Raw genomic sequence first — 24,109 nt, forward strand, 5'->3', positions numbered from 1 at the left:
CCAACTTTTGTTTGCTGGGAGATCTTTGATTACTGATTCAATCTCCTTAGTAGTAATCAGTCTATTCAGATTTTCTATTTTATTGTGATAAAATAAATAGGTTTATTAGTTACAGTAATAATAAAAACCTGGTAAATTTATGTTTCTGAGAATTTATCCATTTCTTCTAGATGGTCAAATTTGTTGGCATGTAATTGTTCATAGTAGTCTCTTACAATCTTTTGTATTTCTATGATATCAGTTGTAGTGTCTCCTGTTTCATCTATTAAAGAGGATTTTTTGAGGGTTTTTTTGGTGAATTTAAAGGTTCATCAATTTTGCATATCTTTTCAAAGAACTAGCTCTTGCTTTCATTGGTCATTTCTATTGTTTTTTGTAACCTCTATTTCATTTACTTCCACTTGATCTTTGTTATTTCTTTCTTCTATCAACTTTGTTCTTCATTTGTTTTTCTAATGCTTTGAGGTGTAAAGTTACACTGTTTGAATTTTTATTTCTTGAGGTAGACATTTATCATTATGAACTTCCCTTGTAAAACTATTTTTGCTGCATCCATTAGTATTGCTGTGTTGTACTTCTATTTTCATTGTCTTGGGGTATTTTTTAATTTCTCCTTTGATCCACTGGCTGTACGGCAGAATGTTATTTAATTTCCATATATTTGTGAATTTTCCATTTTTCTTGTAAATGATTTCTAATTTCATACCACTGTGGTTTGAAAAGTTGCTTAATATGATTTCAATCTTCTTGAACTCATTTAGAATTATTCTGGGGCCTAATAGGCTCTATCATGAAGAATATTCTATGGGTACTTGTAAAGAATGTATACTCTTGTTACTTTTGTGTGTAATGCTCTGTGTATATCTGCTGAGTCTGTCTGGTCTAATGAGCTGCTTAAGGACAATGTTTCCTTATTGATTTTGTGTCTGAATGATCTATCTATTGATGAAAGAGGTATTAAAAGCCTGTACTATTATTGTTATTTCTCCACTTGGGTCTATAAATATTTGTTTTATATATTAGGTGTTCCTGTGTGGGTGCTTAAATATTTACATATGCTATATTCTTTTGTTGGACTACCTTTTTTATCATCATATGATTATCTTATCTCTTTTTACAGTCCTTGTTTTAAAGTCTGTTTTGTCTGATATATATAGTTACTCCATCTTTCTTTTGGATTCAATTTGCATGGAAAATCTTTATCCATCTCTTCACTTTTAAGTCTATGTAACTTTACATCTGAAGTGAGTCTTTTGTAGTCAGCATACCGATGAGTCTTGTGTTTTCATACCACCATTCTTTTAATTGAAGAATTTAGTCCATTTATATTTAAAATAATTATTGATAGGTATGTACTTACTGCCATGTTTTTACAATTTATTTATTTACTTAGCCACCTAGCTGCCCCTGCCATTTGTTAATTGTTTTTTGTTTTTGTTTTTGTTTTTTTTTAGTCTGTTTTGTAGTTCTGTTTCTTTCTCTCACTTGGTCTTTTCCTTTGTAACTTGATGATTTTCTGTGGTGGTTATGCTTAGATTATTCTTAGATATTCTTCATGTTTTTCATATTTTGTGTGTCTACTACAGGTTTTTGCTTTGTGGTTATTGAGAGGCTTACATATAATGACATATCCAACAGCCTATTTTAAGTTTATAACTTAAGCATTAATGCATTCTAAAGCTCTACATTTTTACTTTCCCCCTCTTTTTTGATGTCACATTTTACATCTTTTTATCTTAACTACTTATTGTGGTTATAGTGAGTTTTACTACTTTTGTCTTTTAACCCTCATACTAGCTTTACAAGTGATCTGCCATGTTTACATTAGATTATTTTGAACTTTACATTTACGTTTACCACTGAGATTTATACTTTCATGTTTTCCTGTTAGTAATTAGTGCCCTTTTTCTTCAGCTTAAAGAAGTTCCTTTAACATTTACTGTAAACCAGGCTTAGCTTTTATCTGTCTAGAAAATTCTTTCCTGAAATCCAGAATGACAACTTTGCTGGAGAGTGTTCTTGGTTACAAGTTTTTTTCTTTCAGCACTTGAAATAAATGATGCCACTCCTTTCTCTCTGGCAAAGTTTCTGCTGAAAAAATCTGAGGATGGTCTATAGGGGTTCCCTTATACATATACTTTTCTTTTGCTGCTTTTAAGATTACCTCCTTCTTCTTAACTTTCGACATATTAAGTATGATGTGTCTTGGTGTGAGTCTCCTTGAGTTCATCTTATTTGGCAATCTCTCAGCTTCCGTATCGGGGTACCTGTTTTCTTCAAGATGTTAGGGAAATTCTCAGCCACTACTTCTTGAAATAATTTTTCTGCCCCTTTCTTCTCTGTGATCCCTTTAATGTCACTGTTGGCCCACTCAGTGTTGTCACATAACTCTCTTAAGCTATCTTAACTTTTCCATTCCTTTTTTCTATGCACTGATGAGGTGAGCTCTGCTGCCCTGTTTTGAAACTCCCTGATCTTTTCTTCTGCTTCATAGTTTGCTGTTGAATTCTTCCAGTATATTTTTCAGTTTGGTTTTGTATTCTTGAGCTGTGTGACTTCCATCTGGTAATGTCTTATATCTCTGTGTTCTGTGTTCACTCATTCATCTCCCAAGTTTGGTGAACATCTTTGAAACCATTATTTTGAACTCTTTGGCAGGTAAACCACTTATCTCCATTTAATTAAGAACTTTTTCTTAGGGTTTATCTTCTTTCTTTTTAAACATATTCTTCTCTGTATTCACTTTTATTGACTCTCTGTGTTGGCTTCTGTGCATTAGATAAAACAGCCACCTTCTGATTAGATAAATCAGCACCTAGATTAAGGCTATTTGGAAAATGACCCCCCTCCCCCTTCCCCCCCTCCCCTGCAGCAGTGGCTTGTAAAGTATGCAAACATATATAATCTTGTGGCACTAAAACTATAAATCCCACTGGTTTCCAAGGCCGGGCGATCTAGAGGTGTCCACTGGCAGCAGTCACAAAAATCAGGGTACTAGCTGGGTATACAAGTTTCTTTTGGGGGGATACTGGTTATCTGGAGCAAGGCAAAGGGAGAGCTTAAAGACGGCACTCACAGGCCGTTTGTCTGGAAGTGCATACAAGTAGGCCCCTACATATGTGCCCAACCTGAAGCCTGCCCAAAGCCAAAGGTCATGTTAAGCAAATAGGACTCTCTTGCAGAGGCTGGGGGTATGTCTCAGTCTGCTATCTGTGCAGTGCCTCTGGAGTGGCAGCTGGCCAAGAGCAGTCTCTCCTGTGTTAGTCTGTGCGACCCAGGAACGCAGGCCCTGCTATCCACCACAGCTAGGCGATCGAACGGTGTCCCTGGGCACCAGATGTGTATAAGCTCATCTTCTCCCAGAGATACTGGCATTCTGCAGGACAAAGCTAGTGTTCACCTTCCAAGGTGAACCCAGATTACAGTGAGTTAGTCAGAACAACCTCCCTGAGATAGAGCCTGCCAGCTTCAGATCTGAGTATCCTGGCGATTTCCTAGATGTGTGTTAAGTTAGGTGCTTGCCCCTCACACTGACACTTTATTTTAAAGAGTATCTGCTTGACCTAAGGTCTGGGCACCCCTCAATCCGCTGCCTCTCTACTGGGCCCAGGGCTTGTGGGTCCGCACGCACAAGCCCATTACTAGCCACTTCCCGGTTCGACACAGTCTTTTGGGTCTTCGGGATATAAGCTGCACTGGTTTACAAAGCTAGATGTTTGGGGGTTTTTCTATCAGATACAGTCTTAAAAATCAGGGTGCTGAATGTGGGGTTCAAACTCTTTGCTCTTCAGGGAGAGGCTCTAGGTTTTGAGTTCCATCCTGTCCTTGTGCCGGTGTGAGCTTTAATCTCAGCCTCTCCTGCTTGCTTTAGATGTGGTTGTTTTTTTTTTTTTTTTTTTTTTTTTTTTTCTCCGCCATATGTGAAGGATTCACTTAGCTAGTTTTCAGATTCTTTTCAGAAGAAATTATTCCATATGTAGCTGTAGATTTGGGGTGTTTGTGGGAGGAGGTGAGTTCAGGATCCTACTGTGCCATCTTGAACAAGAACTCCCTATTATCAGATGCTACTAGACTCTTCCAGGGCCCCCAGAATTGGCTAGGTCACTTGCGTCATGAGGTCTTTAAGACAGTGTGGGAATTAACAAACACAAGGAGAGGAAGCTGACCGTCTTCGAAGGGCTGGGATCTGGAACAATAATTCTCCAGGCACTTGCACCTGTACCACGGAAAAAGGCTGAGAGGCCCTGGTGGTGACTGTTCCTGTAAGCTCCTATAAAGGCAGGGACCGCATCTCCAGCAGGGGGGACAGGCCTCACACAGGCAAGAGCAGCCTTGCCTTGAGAAGGCCCAGGCTGTGCACCCCAGTCGTGGTACAAGAGCCAGGCCCCAACCAAAGAGGCACAGCAGTCTGACAGACACTCCAGGCAAGATGAAGAGGAACAAGCCGAGCGAAATGAGACACCAAAGCGTATTTCAAAGGAGTGCACAGGAGGTAAATCCTGTTATTTATGGAATTAATTTGTGAATCAGTGATGGCATTGTTACTCTTTCCATATCCCTCCCTCTCCGCCCATGTTCTCTATTAATACCATTTTTTTTTGTTTGTTTTTTTAAGCCTCCGATGAACAGGACAGCATGACACTGAAATTATAAGGTATAAATACCTCCACCTTAATTTAGTGTACAAACAATTCCACAGCCAAGAAAATCTATGAACATGTCGTTTGCAAGTACTCTAAAACTGACAAACCTGGTCTTCTCATATAAGAAAAATTTTGGAGCCTTGTTATATTACTTTAAATTGTAGAAAAGAAGGTAAAAAAAATAAAAACACTTTTACTTAGCTGTGCACTTCATCAGGGCCACCCCCCAATGGCGGTTTCCCTGAGTCACAGCTCATTACCTACTGTGGCAATTCCAGCCAGCAAATGCCAGAATTACTGAAACAGATGCCCCAAGTGTCCGTGGTGGTTGTCTCTCTGTTTGGTTTTGGTGAGGCTTCTAGCAACAGGGAAATGACATTTCGGGGGGCACAAAAACGTTACAATTTATGATCACTCTGCCATCTTCGTGAGTGGCACAGACAGCCAAGTATTGTATCCCATTTATCAGGATCTGGAAAACCTATTTCCTAGTCTTGACTCTGTCACTAAGTGGCTAAGTGACCTTGAGCAAACGATTTCAGTGTCTAACTTCTTACAGTAAAGAACAAAATAATCTCCAGGTTCTTTCCAGGCACTAAGTTTCTATGAAAGCATAGCTCAGGGTCTTTTCTTGGCTTTGAACACAGCCATTACTTGGCTTAACACGATATTCGAAGTACAGTGGCAAGTTCACAGATGCTCCTGGGTCTCAACCAACTTAGCGTCAACACATATTCAACAGGTGGTCAGATGACATGTGTTAGGTGAAGAGAAAGCCAAGGTGGTTCCAGGTAGTGAGGAGGAAATGTAAAGGCACACAGGCAAGAATATGATAGTTTTAGAGATCCAAGTGGCTCAGTGTTGTTGGGGCAGGGAAAACCAAGGAGAAAGCCTTCAATTTTCCATTTCAGAAAGGAGGAGGCAAGAGCAGCATAAGTGATAATATATACCTACCTGACCCCCCTGACACTGTATTATTGAGGACTATAATGGAAGTGGTCAGATCAGCACGAGTTGCTAAGACACTGGATGAGGCAATGATGGGAACAGAATAGTCAAGTATGACTCCCTGGATTCTGGAGCCATTCGCTAAGCAAGAAACATAGACAAATAGTTTAGTTAAAGATACTCTGAAAGCATCATAGGATAGTTCTGAAGAAACTCAGATGGAGTTGTCCAAGAGGTGGTTGGAGACACTGGCCTAAGAGCTTAAGGGTCAGGTCTGGGCTAGGGAGCCAGAGTCGCTGAAATGCTTACGGCAAATACAATTATTAAGCTGCCCAGGGAGAATGTCCTGAGCAAAAGGAGAAGAGACGGAAGGGGACAAACAGCATTTGAGAAAAGGACTGAGGAAGAGGGGGTGGGCAGGGCAAACTGGGGACTTAACAAGGGCAAAGAAACTCCAAGAAAGGGAGGTGCCGTGGAAGCAAGAGAGTAAAATATTTCAAGGAGATTGTGTCAAATAGTATGCTTAGCCAGAGAAATTTCAGTGATGTGATAGGGATGAAAGTGAATAGCAGTGGGAGGAGGGGTAATTGAAAAATGAGGAAGTAGAGACCGCAAATGCAGATACCTTTCAAGAAATCTGTACAGGGAAAGCCTCTTCTCCCCATGGAGAGGGAGAGAAAGTTTCAGAGAGCTTCATGTAATGAGAATGGCAACAAAATATAATAGCCATTGTGGAAAATGGAGAGGGCAGGTCTGCTTATCTGCGTAGTTCATTGCAATGTCCTCGTCCCCTAAAGGGTGCCTGCCCCAGAGCAAGCTTGATAATGATTTGTTGAATGAGTCAGGGACACACAGAAGGTTTGCTGAGGGATTCTGAAAATCCAGTTGAGATCTGAGACCATACATCGGTCTTGATGGTGATTTTTATGGAGGTCAAGGTTTCCTCAGTAGTGCTCAGCGTCTTGGTACAGACAGAAGTTGAAAAAGAAAAGGGGTCTAGGTTTTGGTTCTGAAGGGCAGGCATGCCTGAAGGACAGGGTCTCGAGTCGGGAGATTCATCAAGGGATCCAAATATCAATAAGGAAGACAACATCCGGGAGGCCAGGTACATATAATAAGGGTCAAGTGGAGTTCAAGAGCCAGCATATTCAGAGTTATTTCTGACTAAAAGTGTAATTTTTAAAAAATAATAATACTCAAAGGCACTAGATTAGAAAATAACATGGGACAGCTCTATAGAATCCAGTACACAGGCCTGGGCACCTGGCAGATCCTTAAATACCTGTTGACATCATGAAATTCATTTGTATGGCCTCAGGCGAAGATTACTTTTGGTTTTACTTCATCTTCTCCTGTCACTCTACAGAACACATTTTCCAGGAGATATCTACCACAGATGTTGAAAAGTTCTTTCTAAAATAACTACTCTTCTGTCGTTCCAAGATGCAATTTCTGCATCCCTCACTGAGCACAATTATTAGAAAAAAAAAATAAAAATAAACTTCAGCTTCTAGTGTCAACTTTAAATTATGTTATGTTATGGGGATATTATTCCCCAAGAGGTCCAGTTCTTCCAGTCTGATTTCCCAAGAGAATTCAGAGTGGAAATTTAGGCAGGTTTAATATGTCTGTGGAAAACTAGTATATTCATCCATTTTGCTCTTTTCTTTCAATTATCTTCACATTTCCCCCCAAATCCTGGATGTCTCAATCTTTGAGGAGACCACTATTATTTATGTGTATGAATATTTCCCTTTCAACATAAGGAATACAATTAATTTCCCTGAGTAAACTGTTTTATAATTATTCACTTTTCTTCTTCTAATTGCCTCCTCTACCTACCACCTTCCATTTTGCCTTCAGCCAGGCAGACGCAAAGTAAGTACCAACTACCAAGGTCCAGTGCCGGGAAGAGGGCCGTGACGCCACGCTATGTTACAGGTCAATTCAAATCCCTTTGCAAGATTTGCCCGAGAGCCTGGAAACAAAGTTTTCACCAGGTTGTTGACTTTTGATACATTTCCTCTGTTTTGTCTCGTATTTATTTATGGACAGTTAAATTAAGATTACCCAAACTGTGGCATGCAAAACCACGGAAATAATTTTCTCCATTCCTCTATAGCCTGATATTGCTGAGTATGACGTGGGTAAAAAATAAATTTTTTTACAAAAGTATGCATGAAGATGTAAACGTGAGAACAACAGTTTCTTGGGAATTTATTATTTAATATTGTTTTTTGACGTGGAAATTTGGGTATGTCTTTTATGCTTATTTCAATTTCATGCGAGCAAGAAAAAGCTGTTAAAAAATCTGTGTTCTCTGTATTATCAAAATTGCACACAGATATGTAAGGTTGCAAAGGAAATTATACTACAAAGAATGCTTAGGATGCAGCAAAGCAGGATAGAGCAGGTATTCTTGTTTTTTGTGTGTCTGCCACTGACATAAAATAATAGTTTCAAACGTGTCAAATAAAAACGATTTCAAAGGAAACCAATTATGTTGAAATAGTTACAATATTAAAAGTTGAGGTAGAATAAAAGTAAGTATGTGCTTTTTCTAACACATCAATGACAAGATCCACTGACCTTGTAACTGCTATAATTTTAAAGTAGTGATTAGCATAAACAATTATTTCACGATTTCTGCAGCAATGGTAATAGGATATGAAAATAACAGTGATTGGGGTGCCTGGTGGCTCAGTCAGTTGAGTGTCTGACTCTTGATTTCAACTCAGGTCACAATCTCACAGTCGATCATGAGATTGAGCCCCGAATCAGGCCAAGCCAAGAGGGGAGCCTGCTTAAGATTCTCTCTCTCTGCCCCTCCCCTACTCACATGCATGCTCTCTCTAAAATAAAATTAATAATAAAGGAAAAGATCAATGACAAAAGTTACAAGTACTACTAATGCTACTAAAGTTTATTGTTTCCATTTGTAACTGAGAGAAATGCTAAATTTCAAGTACAGAAACTAATGAAATTGATTTTTTTTTCCCTCTCAAAGTCATGGACCCCTCCCGAAACTAAGACCCCTGAACTGGTGGATCGTAAGTGAATCTTTCAAAGAGCTTCACTTAAGTATATTTATTCATTTAAGTATATTCAACCTAAGCCTTCTTTTAAGAAAATATTTTACCTTGTGAGAAATTTTCAGAAATAAGGCAAATTTGTACCTTGAGTTCCCCTCTATCTGAGAGTTATACAAATTAATTTGAAAAAGTCCTCAAAAACTACACTAATTTAACACTATGTATTAGTATTAAAATTAGTGAAGAGTTCTAAGATGAACTGTACACATTTCTATGTTACTTTTTTTAAATTACATTCTCAAATGACCCTGCCTAACTCCAAACAGTGAGCAACTATGTATTCTGAAAGAAATCAACTCAAATACCATGAGAATCTAATTCAATCTAGAAGAAGATAACCATTGTTCAAAATTCTCATACCCATACTCACAAACACAAAAGCTAAAAATAAAACCATTGGACACTAATATAAAAACATTGAAAATGTCATGAATCACTGTCATTTGGGTTCCTGTAAATTGCAATAAGTTCAATTAAATCATGCAAAATGTCTGAGTCAGGAGGGAGAGAAATAAGAAAAAGAGAAAAACGAAGGGATGGAGTGATGGAGGGGCAGTGGGCGAGAGACAGATGGACTACACAAAGTATACTTTGGAGTTACAAACCAAAGGAGCCCAAACTCAGCTTGAAGGCCTAATCCAAACAGTGCCAAATGGGTTTCCCCCCAGTATTGCAATTCTCTATTCTTAAATATTTTAGTGTCTATTTAACCAGTAAAACAATTGATCTTTCGAGCATACAGAGATGACAGTGGGGCACACAAAGGAAGGAAAGAACATAGAAAAACATAGGGCAAAAAACAAAAACAAAAACAAACAAACAAACAAAAAAAAACACCAGGAAATTTATTAAGGTGCCAAGACAAAAAATACAGAATATAGCATTATCAAAAATGGTTTTAGTTGAAGTCAAAGTAGCATGAACATAACCCAGTTAGGCTTAAAACTTTGAATTTCTTCTTTCTTCCAGATTGTCAGTGGGCAGACCATCTGGCATTTGGACACAAGTTAAGGTATGGATTACACATCAGTATTTTCCTCAAGTCATTAGCTCATTTAAAGATTTTTATCCTTCAAACCTCAGAAATTGAACTAATTTTTTTTTAACAAGGTAAATACTGTAGCTATGGCGGTAAATTTTAGGTTAAAGTGAGACACAAAACAAATAATTTTGATTTATTGTGACCAGCAGAGAGCAAGTTTTACTGTGAGTGGTCATCTCAAATATTTGAAGATAAAAATTATATTCAATGAATAATACTTTGATACTATTTTCCCTGTGTATACTTCATAAACTACAAGAGACTCATGAGTCATCAGCCAGTTTTTGTCAGAAGATTCAAAACATCCTGCACATTCTGTATCTTTTCCCAAAAACTTCCTCCTTTGAGAATTGTAGTTATTACGCAGTGTCTAGTGCTATTATTGTAACTATGAAATAATTTTTTGAAATCCTTCTAAAACGAATGGAAACTTTTATCATAATTAACAGCATGCCAAATGATAAAGTATTTTCTTAAATGGATGGTTTCCAAAACAGTAAACCTATGCCAAATCCTACTGGTTATTTGAAAGATATCCAGCTAAAGAAATAGAAAGTGTCTCCTACTATAAGCACTACTATAGTGGACCCTATAAAGATCATCTGAAACCATGGCTGCTTTTAATGGTCTAAAACCTGAGAAGGATAAGATATAGATAGAGCACTTTGTAATGGATCTCCTCCCCTCTCTCCTACACTCCAGGACATCCTTCTCCTGCATCATCACCAGTAACAATCAACCAATATATCTCATTTTTTTAATTTTTTTAAATATTTTTTTGTTTATTTACTTTTAAGAGAGAAAGAATGTGAGTGGTGGTTCAGGCGGGGGGACAGATTGAGGGAGACACAGAATCCAAAGCGGGCTTCAGGCTCTGAGCTATCAGCACAGAGCCCAATGCGGGGCTCAAACTCATGAACCATGAGACCATGACCTGAGCCAAAGTCAGACACTTAACCAACTGAGCCACCTAATTGCCCCCCATATATCCTATTTCTAAAAACATCCCCCTTCAGCAAAATTCCTTGAATACAGTATCCTAGACTTCCAATCTTCAATTCCTCTCTTTTCATTCTCTCCAGAACCCACTTTAATCATACTCTTATCCCCTAACGACACCAAAAGTATGAGGTCACCAATGACCTTCACAGGACAATGTCAACGGTCACCTCCCATGCACCTGTTTGGACTTCTCAGTTTCATTTGGCCCATGATCATTCATTCGTTCATACTGAAACACTTCCTTCATTTGGTTTCCAAGCTGTCTCTCTTTAGTGGTTCCTTCTCCCCCATCACTGGCTACTCATCCTCCTCCTCTTCTTTTTTCTTTCTTTTAAAGTTCCTCTTCATTTTCTGACCTCTGTATATTGGACTAGTCCAGTGACTCAGTTTTTGGAATACCTAAATTTATCTTCATCCCGAGCAATAGTTCCTAACTCTACATGCATATTAAAATCTGGTGGGAAGCAGGTAGAGGATACTGATACCTTAGCCACCAGCCTCCCCCCAATTCCAAATGAATTAGAATCTCTGGGGGTAAAGTCCAGGGAGTGGTAATTTACTTCCTACGTGGTTTTCCCAGAAGCTCTTCCTCCAGGTCCCCAGGTTGAGAACCCCAGTCCTCAGAGATCCCATTCGTCGAACATTCTGTATCTTGATGATCATAAAATGTATCTTAGGCTGCAGACCATTCCACTGAATTCCAGACACCTCTATTCAAACAACTATTTCATATCACCAGTTAAATAAAGAGTATCTCAAATCCATGACCAAAATCCTTACCTTCCTCTACCAACAAAACCTTGTTCTTCCCATAGCCTTCTCATTTCTATTAATGGCAACTTGTTACTTTAGATTGCTTAGGCAAAAAACAAACTAACAAGAAACACCTCAGGAGTCATCCTGAAGTTCTATCTTTCTCTGAAATCTCACTGTTCAGTAAATCTTACTCCGTCTTCCAAATACCTCCTTATGCAAAAACATCTCACCACTTCAACTGCTGCCCGGATCCAACACAGCTATCTCCCACCTGAATTACTGCAAAAGGCACACAGTAGGCCTCTTTGGTCCTTCTGTACCTGCAGTGGATTATCAGCACAGAGGCAGGTGATGCTTAAAAATGCTAAGTTAGACCATGCCATTCATTTGTTCAAAATCTTTGAAGGTTCTTCAGGCTCCCCATCATCTGCACCACCTTCACTGTTAAGTGTCTTAATTTACTTCCAGGAACAACACAAGAACTGACAGGATTTTCTTACCATCTTTCTTAAAAGCTTGAGGAAAAGGATCACAATTTTTGTCAGATTCTCAAAGAAGCCTGTGAGCCAAAAATGATCAGAATTACTTTGTAAGAGACTATCATAATATTTCAATTTATTACAGGTTAGGTTTTAACCTTTGCAAGCTTTTACTTACAATAGTAATTCAGTCAAAGGTAGGCCACGTGAGGAGTGCCTGGGTGGCTCAGTCAGTTGAATGTCTGACTCTTGATTTCAGGTCAAGATCTCAGACTTTGTGAATTTCAGCCCTGTGTCCGGCTCTATGCTGATAGCACTTTTGAGCCTGCCTGGGATTCTGTCTCTCTCAAAATAAATAAATACACTTAAAAAAAAAGAAAAAGAGTAAGCCACATTACAAGATAAATTTACTTTATATATATTTTAAAATTCACCTGTCTTCTATTTTCCTGGATGATGCAGTGGTTTCTTTACTCATCTTTCCTACACTTTTCTTCTTCTTCTAATGTTTATTTACCTTTGAGACAGAGATAGAGTGCAAGTGGAGGAGGAGTAGAGAGAGAGGGAGACACAGAATCCAAAGTAGGATCCAGGCTCTGAGCTGTCAGCACAGAGCCTGACACAGGGCTCAAACTCACCAGTAATGAGTTCATGAGCTGAAGTTGGCTGCCGAACTGAGCCACCCAGGCGCCCCTCTTCTAATTCTTTACCTGTTTTTGTGTTCATGTATTTCCTTTCTTATACTATACATATATAGAGGCTAGGATTTAAATTCAATTAAGGGTCTTGCCAAACTAAAGTATAAGAAGCTATCAACTTACATCCACTTGTGAACTTGTGATCCAAAAGACAACAGTCAGAAATTTGGAACTCAGAATCACAAATGCCCGCCCTGTGAAAGCCTCCCATTCAAATGGCAGTTAGTGCTCCTGGAATGAGGTCGGAGTGAGGGCTTGAGATAAGCTTTTTAATCACTTTAAGTTACATTTCCTCATACCCAGTCATTCCACAGAGGTTATTCAGAAGTCTTCTAAGATTGATCAACCACACCACAAACAGAGTGGAGTCATCTAGGTTAACAATTCAGTAAATGCTTTTCTGGTTGCTCAATTCTCTTGCCTTGTTAATGGATATCCAACCACATAAAGAGCTAAACTCTAAAGAACCCATGTATGCTGGCTTGTCAAGAAGTTAATGTTACTACCTTTTTATGTATTCAAACTTTTCCTCTCTCCTTGATCCTTTCCATCGAAAAGTAAACACATTCAAAGCTTTCCCATCTTAAAATGAAAAACAAACTCGCTGGACCCACACTTCCACCCTGGACTTGAGCCTTTCTAGAACTACTGTTGCCCATGTGTTTCCTCAGTGTTCCATAGCCTACATCATTCTGGTTTCTCCCTGCAAATGGTTCTAAATTACGTCACCAAATGATGTCCACAATGAAACCCATAAAATATTTCAGTATTCATCCCGCTGAACCTGTCACTGATCTGGCACAGTCCCCTTCCTACATTCTTTCCCTGGCCTCCGTGACACTACCTTTCCAATTGTTTTTCTCAGCAAGATAATCCACTTCTTTGCCTCTGAGGTCTCCCGAGGGCTATCTTATCAGTATCATGGCCTCACTCTGACTCTAGTTAACATCACCTGTGGAGAAAAATCTGAACTTTTCCATGCGATTGTCTCCCAAGTGCGCAAGCTGAACCCACATTCCCCTCCCACCAAGCTGGCTGGCCTCCAGTGATCTCTGAGTCAGTCAGTTTTCCGCCATCTGACTGTTTCTCATAAATCTCTTCTTAAGAAAACTGAACCAGATTTAGTTTCAAATATTCCCTCCATGAGAATATCAATTAGCATACTTGGGTTTAACTCCTCCCAAGTTCCAACTATATATTCCCAAATGCTCTTGAATTGTGTATCATCATTTGGCATCGAACAGTTCTAAAACTCAACTCATAGTCATCCTTAAACTACACTGAGCTATTCATGATTTCCTCATTTCTTTTCCCTTTTCCAACTAATTGAACTAGAAAATTAATGACAGTCCTGATTCAGATGCAGGTCTGACGGCTGTTCAGTTCTACTCAGTTTTAACCCAGCCCTTAATCCTGAAACCCCAAAGAAAACCTCTGCTTCTCAGTTATCACATTCAGGCCAACTCACAGGGTAGAAAACAAAGTTTACTCTAGAGAAGCCTGGCTACTGTATCCCCTAGTGCTGTTTCACATACAAAAAAAAAACACCACCTAAAATTCTCATCATCAAAGAAAAAATTAAAACCATGGTGTATGAATAGGGTCACAAGATCTGTTCAATCCTTTCCATTTAGCCTATTATTCTGAAGCTGGGTTTCTAAATGGTCTGTTCACCCTGCCACCCCACACCCCAGAGCTTCCTGGCCAATCTATCTCTATCTTCATTGTTTTATTTCCTCCCCACCCATCTCCTGAGTGAATGCTAAACTAATTTAGATCATTAGAACAGTGGCCTAAGCAACTTGTCTACAAAACCAAAAAGCCAAAGGTGAAGGAAGTAAAATCCATACATGGCTTCTCTTCTTTAACCTGGCCTGCAAAACTGTAAGCTATTTCAAATGAAGCTATCTGAGGCATCTCTGTTCCAAATGTTAAATTATATGTATTTCAGAACCTTATAAAATCTTTTCTTTGATCATTAAAGGGATGGGTAAGAGAATAATTTACTATAGAACATCAATTATATAGTTCACCTATTTGCCTAAAATCTACAGTGTATTCAAGTATCTAGAAACATCATTTATTAAAAAAAAAAGGAAAAACTCACATTTTATAAGCACTTTGGATAGATAATTGTTTCAATTTTTTTTTAAAAAGCTGATTAAATATCTCAAATTAATAAAATATCTCAAGTAAATAAAAAGAATGATTTCTACTTTGAGATCAACTTTGATCATGTCTTCTTTCCTCACGTAGCCATCTACTGTATGACTCTTGTTCCATTTAGTTTGTTGGGTGAGCAGTGAAATTTACTAAAAGCCTGTTTTCCAATGGACTGGCAAATACTGCCTCAGAAAGCAGAGTTCTAAACCTTTCTCCCACACAACCATTTTGACATGGAATGGAAGGCACTGTGCCTGAGAAAACAGAACAAAACAAAACATCATCCAAGCAAACTAAGTATTTTGAGGAAAGCAGAAACCTATCTTGCCAAAGTCAGAGGAGGTGTGTTTCTGGAAGCTCAAATTATAACACTATAGTCCTCTCATAAAATCCTATTATCCTTCCACTAAAATACTTGTTATTTCTACAATTACAGGCAAACCTGACGTTTTATGGGGGAAAATGAATGTAAGATTTTATAGTATTATGTAACTAAGAATGAACAATTCAATTTGAATTTTACTTTTATTCCCCCTTGTTTTTAGGATTTGGCAACATGTTGTTGACTGAAAATCACAAGGGATAATGAAGAAACAATGGGGGTAAGAGGCAGAAGTTCTGAGTTCCAGTCCTACCCCAGTAGAATTTTTGTCTCTGACCTCTGATATTTGCACTCTTATCTTTCCACACTCTCTCCCTTGAGGATTTCAGCCTTTCTGAGGTTTCAACCACAATGTCTATGGAATGTTAAAGAAAAAGTACCTGTGTTCTCAGGTTTATACTCCTTACTTGCTTCAACACTTATTACAAGCCAGACTCTAGACTGTGCTGGAAATAAAAAGAATGAGACAGGGTCTTGGCCTTCAGTGAAATTACATTTTAGTGCAGGCAGGAAGACAAACTTCAGTATCACTGGGTATGTGGAAGGTGCTATGGGGACACAAAAGAGGGGCAATTAACTCAAAACTGGGCATCAGGAGATGATGCCTAAGTTGAGTTCTGAAAAAAAATGTACACAGGTGAAAAAGGCAAGGAAAATCACGAGAGCATTCCACGTTGAGGGGAGACAAGAAGGAGGGGCATTTACTTGTACCCCTTAACCACATGTACAGGGACCTCTAACCAATGGAGTAAAGGCATGCTTTGAAACACGTGGACTTGTGCCAAGGTTTGCAGATGGTGAGGAGGGTAGGGGAAGTGATGAGGTCAAGGAAAGATATTTTTACCATTTCACCAGCAATTCTCAAGAAAGGCGGGGCAGGACATATCTGATCACCTCCTGAGCTTTTCACACTTTCCTGCTCAATAGTGCCACATCCACTTTGAAGGCTGTGTGCCCCACCTGCTCCTACTCACGCTAAGGTGCCCTGTCCCTCTGGTATACCGTGAAAAACTGCTACACTACAAATACAAGGGGAAATACACGGAAAAGGGGGAGGAAGAAGAATCTAAAATGATAGGTCAGAGAGGAAGGAAACCAAGAAAATAGTTTGAAGAAAAGGAAGCAGAGAGAACCAGTAAAATTGGAAGACTGGGCTCAAGTCCATCCATAGTTCTAAAAGCTTCCTAGAGGTTGGTAGCATCCCAGCTCAACAAGTCCAGAGTAACTCATCATGTCAGGTATGACAATAGTTTATTTCTAACATACTAAAAGTTGTGAAGGCACTATGCATGCAGGTGCTTAATAGATAGCAATATTGAACAGGTAAGAAGGCATCTGGTTTGAATAACTGCAACCATGGAATTTCTGCATTATGGAGAGAAAATTTTTTTCAAAGAAATGTATACTGGATATAAAATGGTGTCCTTCAAAGAGACTGCTTTAAAGCTTCAGAGGAACAGGACATCCCAGGGGTCCTGTGGACTTTCCCTTTGTCACATTTCCACTCTCATGGCTAATTTAGCTTCTATCACAGTAAACTGTTTATGATTATCTGAACAAACCACATTAATTCCTAACAGCCTTGAATGTCTCTCTCATCTATCTATTGAGCGTCCACCCAGGCATTGCCTTCTTCAGGAAGTTAACATTCTCAACACTTGTGAGCTCCTTAATGATGACAATGACAACAGTGATACTTATCAGGTGCTTCATCTGGGCCAGACTGCCGTTCTAACTCAAATGAATTTGGCATCAACTCAACTCCTCTTTATGACAATTCTATGAGGTAGGTACTAATAACAGCCCCATTTTACACTTAAGACACTGAGGTACAAAGCCTACCCCAGGACACATCACAGGTCAGTGGTAAAGCCAATAGTTGAACCTAAGCCGACTAGTTTCAGAGTCTGTGGTCTAATCCCTAGGCCACACAGCCTGTGTGTGTGATTAAAAATGGGACAGATCCTGGGTACTTCTATATACACAAGGCTCTTGGCTGCCTTGTTCAATTTAAGTTCAATGAGCTTTGGGGTTGGAGAAGTATATAAGATGGCATATTAACCCGAAAGGTATAAAGTCTATTCTAAAAACACCTTTGCTGAAACTTAATTTTCACACAAATATATAGCTGTAACTGGCATACCTCAAATGTGTTAGATTTACCATTCTTAGGATAAGAAAAGTGTCTTAGAGTCTAATGAAAACCCTTGGCAATTTGAATATTATATGATGCCGAATTATCCTATAATTATTTGAGAGGTCAAGAATCTTAAACATTTAGTCTTAAAACTCTCCACATGGGTGATGCAATCAGAAAATTTAAGGATGTATGAAAATATTTTTACACAAAACAAGTAGAAATCTACTTACTTAATAAACTTTAAATAAAAGGTACAATATTTTCCAACACGGGTATTTTTTTTCCTCTATTGCAAAAAAGGAAATTTTTAAAATAACATTTTTTAATGAATATGAGCACCTATTTTATTTTCCAGTGCTGGTTTCAAGGAAGAGTAGGATAAAAGTGTGTGGAATAAAACACTGTATCACTTATTAACTGGTGGGAAACTCTAAGTTATAATGGTGCCCAGCACTAAAGCTTCATAAAGAAAAAAATTTGAGTCACCTCCGTCCAACCTCTTTGGCACTTTAGTCTGGCAGGAAAGGGAAACAAGCCTAGGGCAAAAGTGTGAGAATTGTTTTTATAGTTTTAGTAGGAAAAGCTTCAAGAAGGCAAATGTATACTAAGATCCTTGCCTCATCCACAGATAACACCATCAACATCAGATGTGATGCGGGAATGACCAGTAACGACCTTTCTCATAAAGACTTTCAGTAAGGCAAAGTATCAGTGGTTAGGGGCATAGATTGTGGAGCCAGAAGGTCTGGGGTTTCATCTTATTTCTACCACCTGACCACCTGTCAATTGACTTCAGTGGGTTCACCTGACCCATCTGTGCCTCAGTTGGCTCATTTATAATAAGACAATTACATAGAGCTGATTAACTTAAAGTGCTATTGGGAGGGTACAATGAAATCATGCTAGCCTAGTTTAAAAGAGAATGAACAATACACATTACTACTTGAGCTCAGTCCATAGATAACCTACAGTTGCATCTTACAAGATGTTGCCAACACACTGACTCAAGTACGGGGCTGGGTAAGTCCTAAGCTCTGCGTGAGCAAGGGGGCCAACATCTTTAATGTTTAATTTTGAGGCAGAGATGGCAGAGAGAGAGGGAGACACAGAATCTGAAACAGGCTCCAGGCTCTGAGCTGTCAGCACAGAGCCCGACGTGGGGCTCAAACTCACAAACCGTGAGATCACGACCTTAGCTGAAGCTAGACAGTCAACCAACTGAACCACCCCGGCACCCCAAGGGGGCCCACACCTTAAGGGTTTTTCAAAATTTGGTCTGCAAAGAGGCCCTTACTTTTTTTAATGAAGCGAAATAAAATAGTTTCATATTTAATTCCATCTTCTGAACCAGAAAAAACGCCCCTGTCAATATTATTTATGTGTAACACAAAAATAACCACAGGCACCGTTTGTCTAGAAATCACACCGTCAAACTGTGGTTAGCTGTCTTTGAGCTGAATTGAGTGAATATTATTTTGCTATTCATTTGCTCCTGTTACTGTAGGAGGAACAGGCGTAGACAATAAGGACTTAAGAAAATGTAACAAAAAGAGAAAACAAATCTCTCATTTTTAAAAACATAATTTGTATCCACTTTTATCAGTGTCCTAAATCAAGCCTGTTCAAGACCTACTGTTGTGACATACCTCCTGAAATCCAGATGCTCTCCCTGTTCATCAGAACCATTCCTGCCCTTGCCCGGGCCTACTCAGCAAGTATTAAATTTCTGCTCAACCAGGAATCACATTCTGCAGAGCAAGAAACCTGCACTGAAGTGAAGCAGTTTTGCTGTGGGGATGGCATCACAGAATCCTGAACTCAACCTAACTTGGAAGATTCCTACTCCAAACCACTTCATAGAAAAAGCAGCCCCCTGAGAAATGCAAGTCGCCCAGCTAGCTGGTGGCCGGCACTTTGTCATTTCATTTGCCATCTACCAGGTCTGTACTTTTTGTTTCCCTACAACTAAATTGCCAGAGAATAAACTGAACTTCAAAACTGAAAATCAGGAGTCAACTTTAAACAGCATCAAAAAGCATGAGGATGCCCAAGCTGGAGAACACAAGAAACGGGGACATGTTCATCTAGATTTGAGCAATCACAACAACATACAATCAGCTAAATCCTATACCCTCACAGCAACGTTCTGGATAGAATGACGTACAATATATTTAGACATCTTCATTTGTGTTTCACATTCCTCATTCCCCAATCCAACCTGGAAAAGATGTGGTGATAAAGAGGAGGATGACAAGGGACTTCCCTTATCCTTATCTCCCTCATACACTCACAGGCCTGGGAGAGAAAGGGGGAGAACACAACTCTATTTCATTTCAACACTATCGATTTTCCTCTTCCTTCCTATGTTACTTAGGAAGCTGCATTCTTCCATTAGAAATAACTTCAGACACAGAATTAAAAATAAACAAGGACAATCTAAAAGTTCCATAAGCTATTTCAGGTTGGATTGATTGATACAATTCAGGTAGGACTGATACACCATTCTTTACAATAAGTAAATATCAAATGGAAAAGAAGAGGTTAAGGCTGTAATAAGTAAATTCAAATGTATAAAACAAGTAGATTTCAATTATTTCACCCAATCACTGGGAAGCAAAGATACTCTAAAGAAAATTGCATTGCCTTCCCAACTCCTTGGAGAGCCAGTTTAGTTAACAGCCTACCTCTGCTTCCGAGATGACCATACAGCTTGCATGTCAAACTCATTTTAAAGTGTCAATCATGTCCCTTTCAATCTAATTAGTTTGGAAAGTAGTGTCACTGACCTGGAACTATGCAGACCACTTATTATCATATCATTTGATCAACCTAACACTTTACCTCAGTTGAGTCTGGGACACCTGTAGCCAAAATGTAATATCCTTTCTCCCGCTCCTTACTGGTAACTCTCAATACAATTTCCTATTTACAACTCAATTTATCTCTATGAATAAGCATGGCCAACTTCACAGAGGCATCCACAGAATTTGCCTTATTTAAAATTTCATGGTAATTAAAATTGAAAGGTAAGGGGAATTAGAAAAAGAGAATCACATATAGATCTGAACCAGAGGAGGAAATATATACCTGTATCTGTATGTAAAATGCAGATGTGAGGTTTTTGATCCCCAAGAACTGCTAAAAGGAGAGGAAAGAGGAAGAATAGAACAACATGGATAGGCTGGGTGAAATCTGGGACCTTACACATGGTAGGGAGGCTATTCTTCTCTAACAAAATATAACACAGCAAGCCATTTTTATGAAAGGAGTCTGTGGGCTGTAAACCCATCATTGGATGGGTTTGTGTTCTAATAAAAGCTTTCTCACGTTCATAGTATTTAACCTGACTTGAACCTGGCCAAGGACAGGATGAAGCACATTGAAGACCTAATCAGTAATTCCCCAGAGGTCAAAGAACACCCATGTACCTCGGGAGGAGAGGCCACAACCAGACCAAAGTGAATGGGCAATGAGGTGGGCCTGGAGGGGTGACAACACCGGGGGCTGGAAGATGCTCCTCAGTGAAGCAACAGATCACCGGGCCCATCCCTGGTGAGAGGATGGAAATTACCTAATCCTTTCCTCATTTTACTTGGGCGTATTTAAGAACTGATTTGCAAGACAAAAATACAAGCAAGTCATTTCTGAACCACAGGACATCATAATGAATCAGGGACAGAGAGAACACATGCACACACCACCAGAATGCTGCATTCGTATGTTCAGATGTGGTATTAAAAAAAATAGGTATAGGAGTTCTATTTAAAGTCCTGACTGTTCACTCTAGAAGACAATAATCTAAAGCAGGATGTCAGTTGCTAACACTTCCTTTCCAAGCCTGTGTTTCCCTAGGCAGATGTTGCGTTTTACCAAAACTCCTGTTTGAAAGATAAGCAAGATTCTTCATTCATGTTTGCTTGATCAAGTAGTTATTGGTGAATATGATTTTACATCTGGTCAAATAAAATAAGCATGTATCTTGGGGCGCCTGGGTGGCTCAGTCGGTTGAGGGCCGACTTCGGCTCAGGTCACGATCTCGCGGTCCGTGAGTTCGGGCCCCTGTGCTGACAGCTCAGAGCCCGGAGCCTGTTTCAAATTCTGTGTCTCCCTCTCGCTGACCCTCCCCCGTTCACGCTCTGTCTCTGTCTCAAAAATAAATAAACGTTAAAAAAAATTTAAAAAAAAAGCATGTATCTCAAACGTACCTTCAGGTGAAGAGCCTGTCTTTTGGGAAAAGACAGCATTAACTTTACTCTTCTTACTGATATCACTGTTGACGGACAAGCTGGACTGAATTTTTCTATGCATTTTGTTAGAAACAGGTGCTGAAAGTCTTCGATTATCCGCAGATACGTTTTTGGCCCCGTGGTGGTGAATTCCATTTCCGTTGCTGAGACTAGTGGGGCCGTTCTTTATCTTGCCGCCTTCCTCCTCACTTGGCTCCTGTAGGGACGCTTGAAGCTGAGGCAGGCGCTGAGGTTGGGCTAAAGAACAGGAAAAGTTTTTCCAGTTAAAAAAATATTTGAAAACCATCAAAATATATTCAGTAACAGACTTTTTCTTTTCCCCCTGTGTTTCGCCCGTGGTACTAAAAAGTGGAAGGTGGAGAAAAAGGAAATATTAATTAACATGGACACAGAGAAAACAATTAGTACAAAAGGCAAAGTGGGAACAGGGTCATCAGAAGTGACTTGACACAAGGAATAGGAAAATAGCAGGAAAGACTTTTGTTTTTTTAAGAAAATTTAAGTTGGAAATCTGAAAAAGTTGTTCCACACCCAATCAACAGCAAATGTTTTTCTTCTATATACTAGGCCCCACTTTAGGGTTCTAGAAACAGCAATATTATCTCAATATCTCTGATAATGGGTTAAAGTAATTAATTGTCTTTTGAGATAAAAGGGAAAGAACAATGAATTCAAATGTCAAAGCTGGACAATAGAGAAGGAAATATAGTTGTTTTTCTTTTCAATTTCACTTCATTTTTTTAAAGGTTTTTATTTAAGTAATCTCTACACCCAATGTGGCACTTGAACTCAGGACCCGAGATCAAGAATCACATGCTTTTCCGACTGAGCCAGCCAGGCACCCCTTCAATTTTATTTTAAATCCTGGAGAAGAAAACCTTTTCTATATGTATTCTTCAATTTGATATAAAAATAAACCATTTATGAAAAGTTAGGAATAGAAGACAGTTTCCTTAATCTGATAAAACACATCTGCCAGAGTTAAATGTCAGCACTATAGAAACACTCCCATTTAGGTCAAGACCAAGAAAAGGCAGCCCAGCTTCACCCCTCTTATTCGACATTACACTAGAGGTCCTGGCGAAAACAATAAATATGAAAAAGAAGTAACAGGTCTGAAAAAAAATGTTTTTGAGACTATACCTAATTTGAATGTTCTAGGGGAAATTTAGGCGACTATAAATCTTGAAACACAAAGAATTTAACAAGGTATATACAAGATCAACCATATTAAAATTAAAAAAAAGTTCCTCTAGGCCAACAGAAACCAAATAGCAAATATACAAGAAAAAATGAACTCTTCACAATATCATAAACAAAACACAAACAAGCAAACAAACAAACAAAAAACAAAGCCAAGAAAAACACTGTTAAGAATTAAGCTAGGACAAAATGGGCAAGATTTTCTGGCAAAAATTATAAAACAATACTGAAGGACATTAAAAAATATACTACTAACTGTAGAGCATATAAATGTGAATTCTCCCCAATTTATTTATTTAGTGTAATTCCCATAAAACAACAGGCTTGTTGAGGGAACTTGACAAGCTGATTCAAGAATTTATGAGGAAGAGTAATCAACCATCACTAAAGAAATTTTCAGAAAGAAAATGAGGGTTGCAGCATTTGACTTACTACATATATAGTCTTATCACAAAACCAACAGGAGCTAAAGCAGTGAGCTGATGGTTCAGACACAGACACATAAACCAGGGGATAAGCAGAGAGAGTTCCCAATATAAATGTGTGCACACATTTAAGGGCATGTATTCCTTAACCAAATAAATTACGGGTGTATTAAATGCCTATCTATGAAAAGCAAAACCTTTCAGATTGAAAAAATATAAGACTATTTTAACATCATGACACTAAGGAGGGACAAACTAATTGGTTGTTTGGACAATGAATCATAAAAAAAAGCAGGATGACTATTCATCATTGGTGCTGCCTGGCATTTCTGAACACCCTCATGGATTTTTGGTAAATTCCTCTATTCCATTCCTAGACTCCTCTGCAGCTAAAGGGCAGGCATGTGACCTAAGTTCTACTAAGCACAAGTATGACTTACATGCAGAAAGGCCAATGCAAGAAGGCAGCCACCTCCACCAGAGAGGTGGAAACCCTCAGCACAGACCATGTAGAAAGCATTTATTGGTCTCGGCAGTGGGGTGCAGTGTCTGATGTCCACTTCCTATCAGACCAATGAACCGATAGTCTAGCAGTGGGGTTTTCAACAAAGAAGCCCCATTGAATAGATGGGAATGATGTGTGGCTGTGTAACTCTTGGGAGGGCCTGTATGTTTTTTTTTTCAACGTTTATTTATTTTTGGGACAGAGAGAGACAGAGCATGAATGGGCGACGGGCAGAGAGAGAGGGAGACACAGAATCGGAAACAGGCTCCAGGCTCCGAGCCATCAGCCCAGAGCCCGATGCGGGGCTCGAACTCACGGACCGCGAGATCGTGACCTGGCTGAAGTCGGACGCTTAACCGACTGCACCACCCAGGCGCCCCTGGA

At 39.1% G+C, this 24,109-nt stretch overlaps 1 protein-coding gene across 1 annotated transcript in view; it reads right to left on the minus strand.

The window, feature by feature from the left end:
* The window catches only part of MDFIC (MyoD family inhibitor domain containing), an 87,799-nt gene that overhangs the window by 12,701 nt on the left and 50,989 nt on the right, over positions 1-24,109 (minus strand). The window contains exon 4 of the mRNA XM_025929312.2: positions 21,551-21,829. Coding sequence (XP_025785097.2) covers positions 21,551-21,829 — 279 coding nt within the window. The remainder of the gene's footprint in view (positions 1-21,550; positions 21,830-24,109) is intronic.

This window comes from Puma concolor, chromosome A2 (genome assembly GCF_028749965.1).
Source record: "Puma concolor isolate L17-30 chromosome A2, mPumCon1.1.hap2, whole genome shotgun sequence".
NCBI lineage: Eukaryota > Metazoa > Chordata > Mammalia > Carnivora > Felidae > Puma > Puma concolor.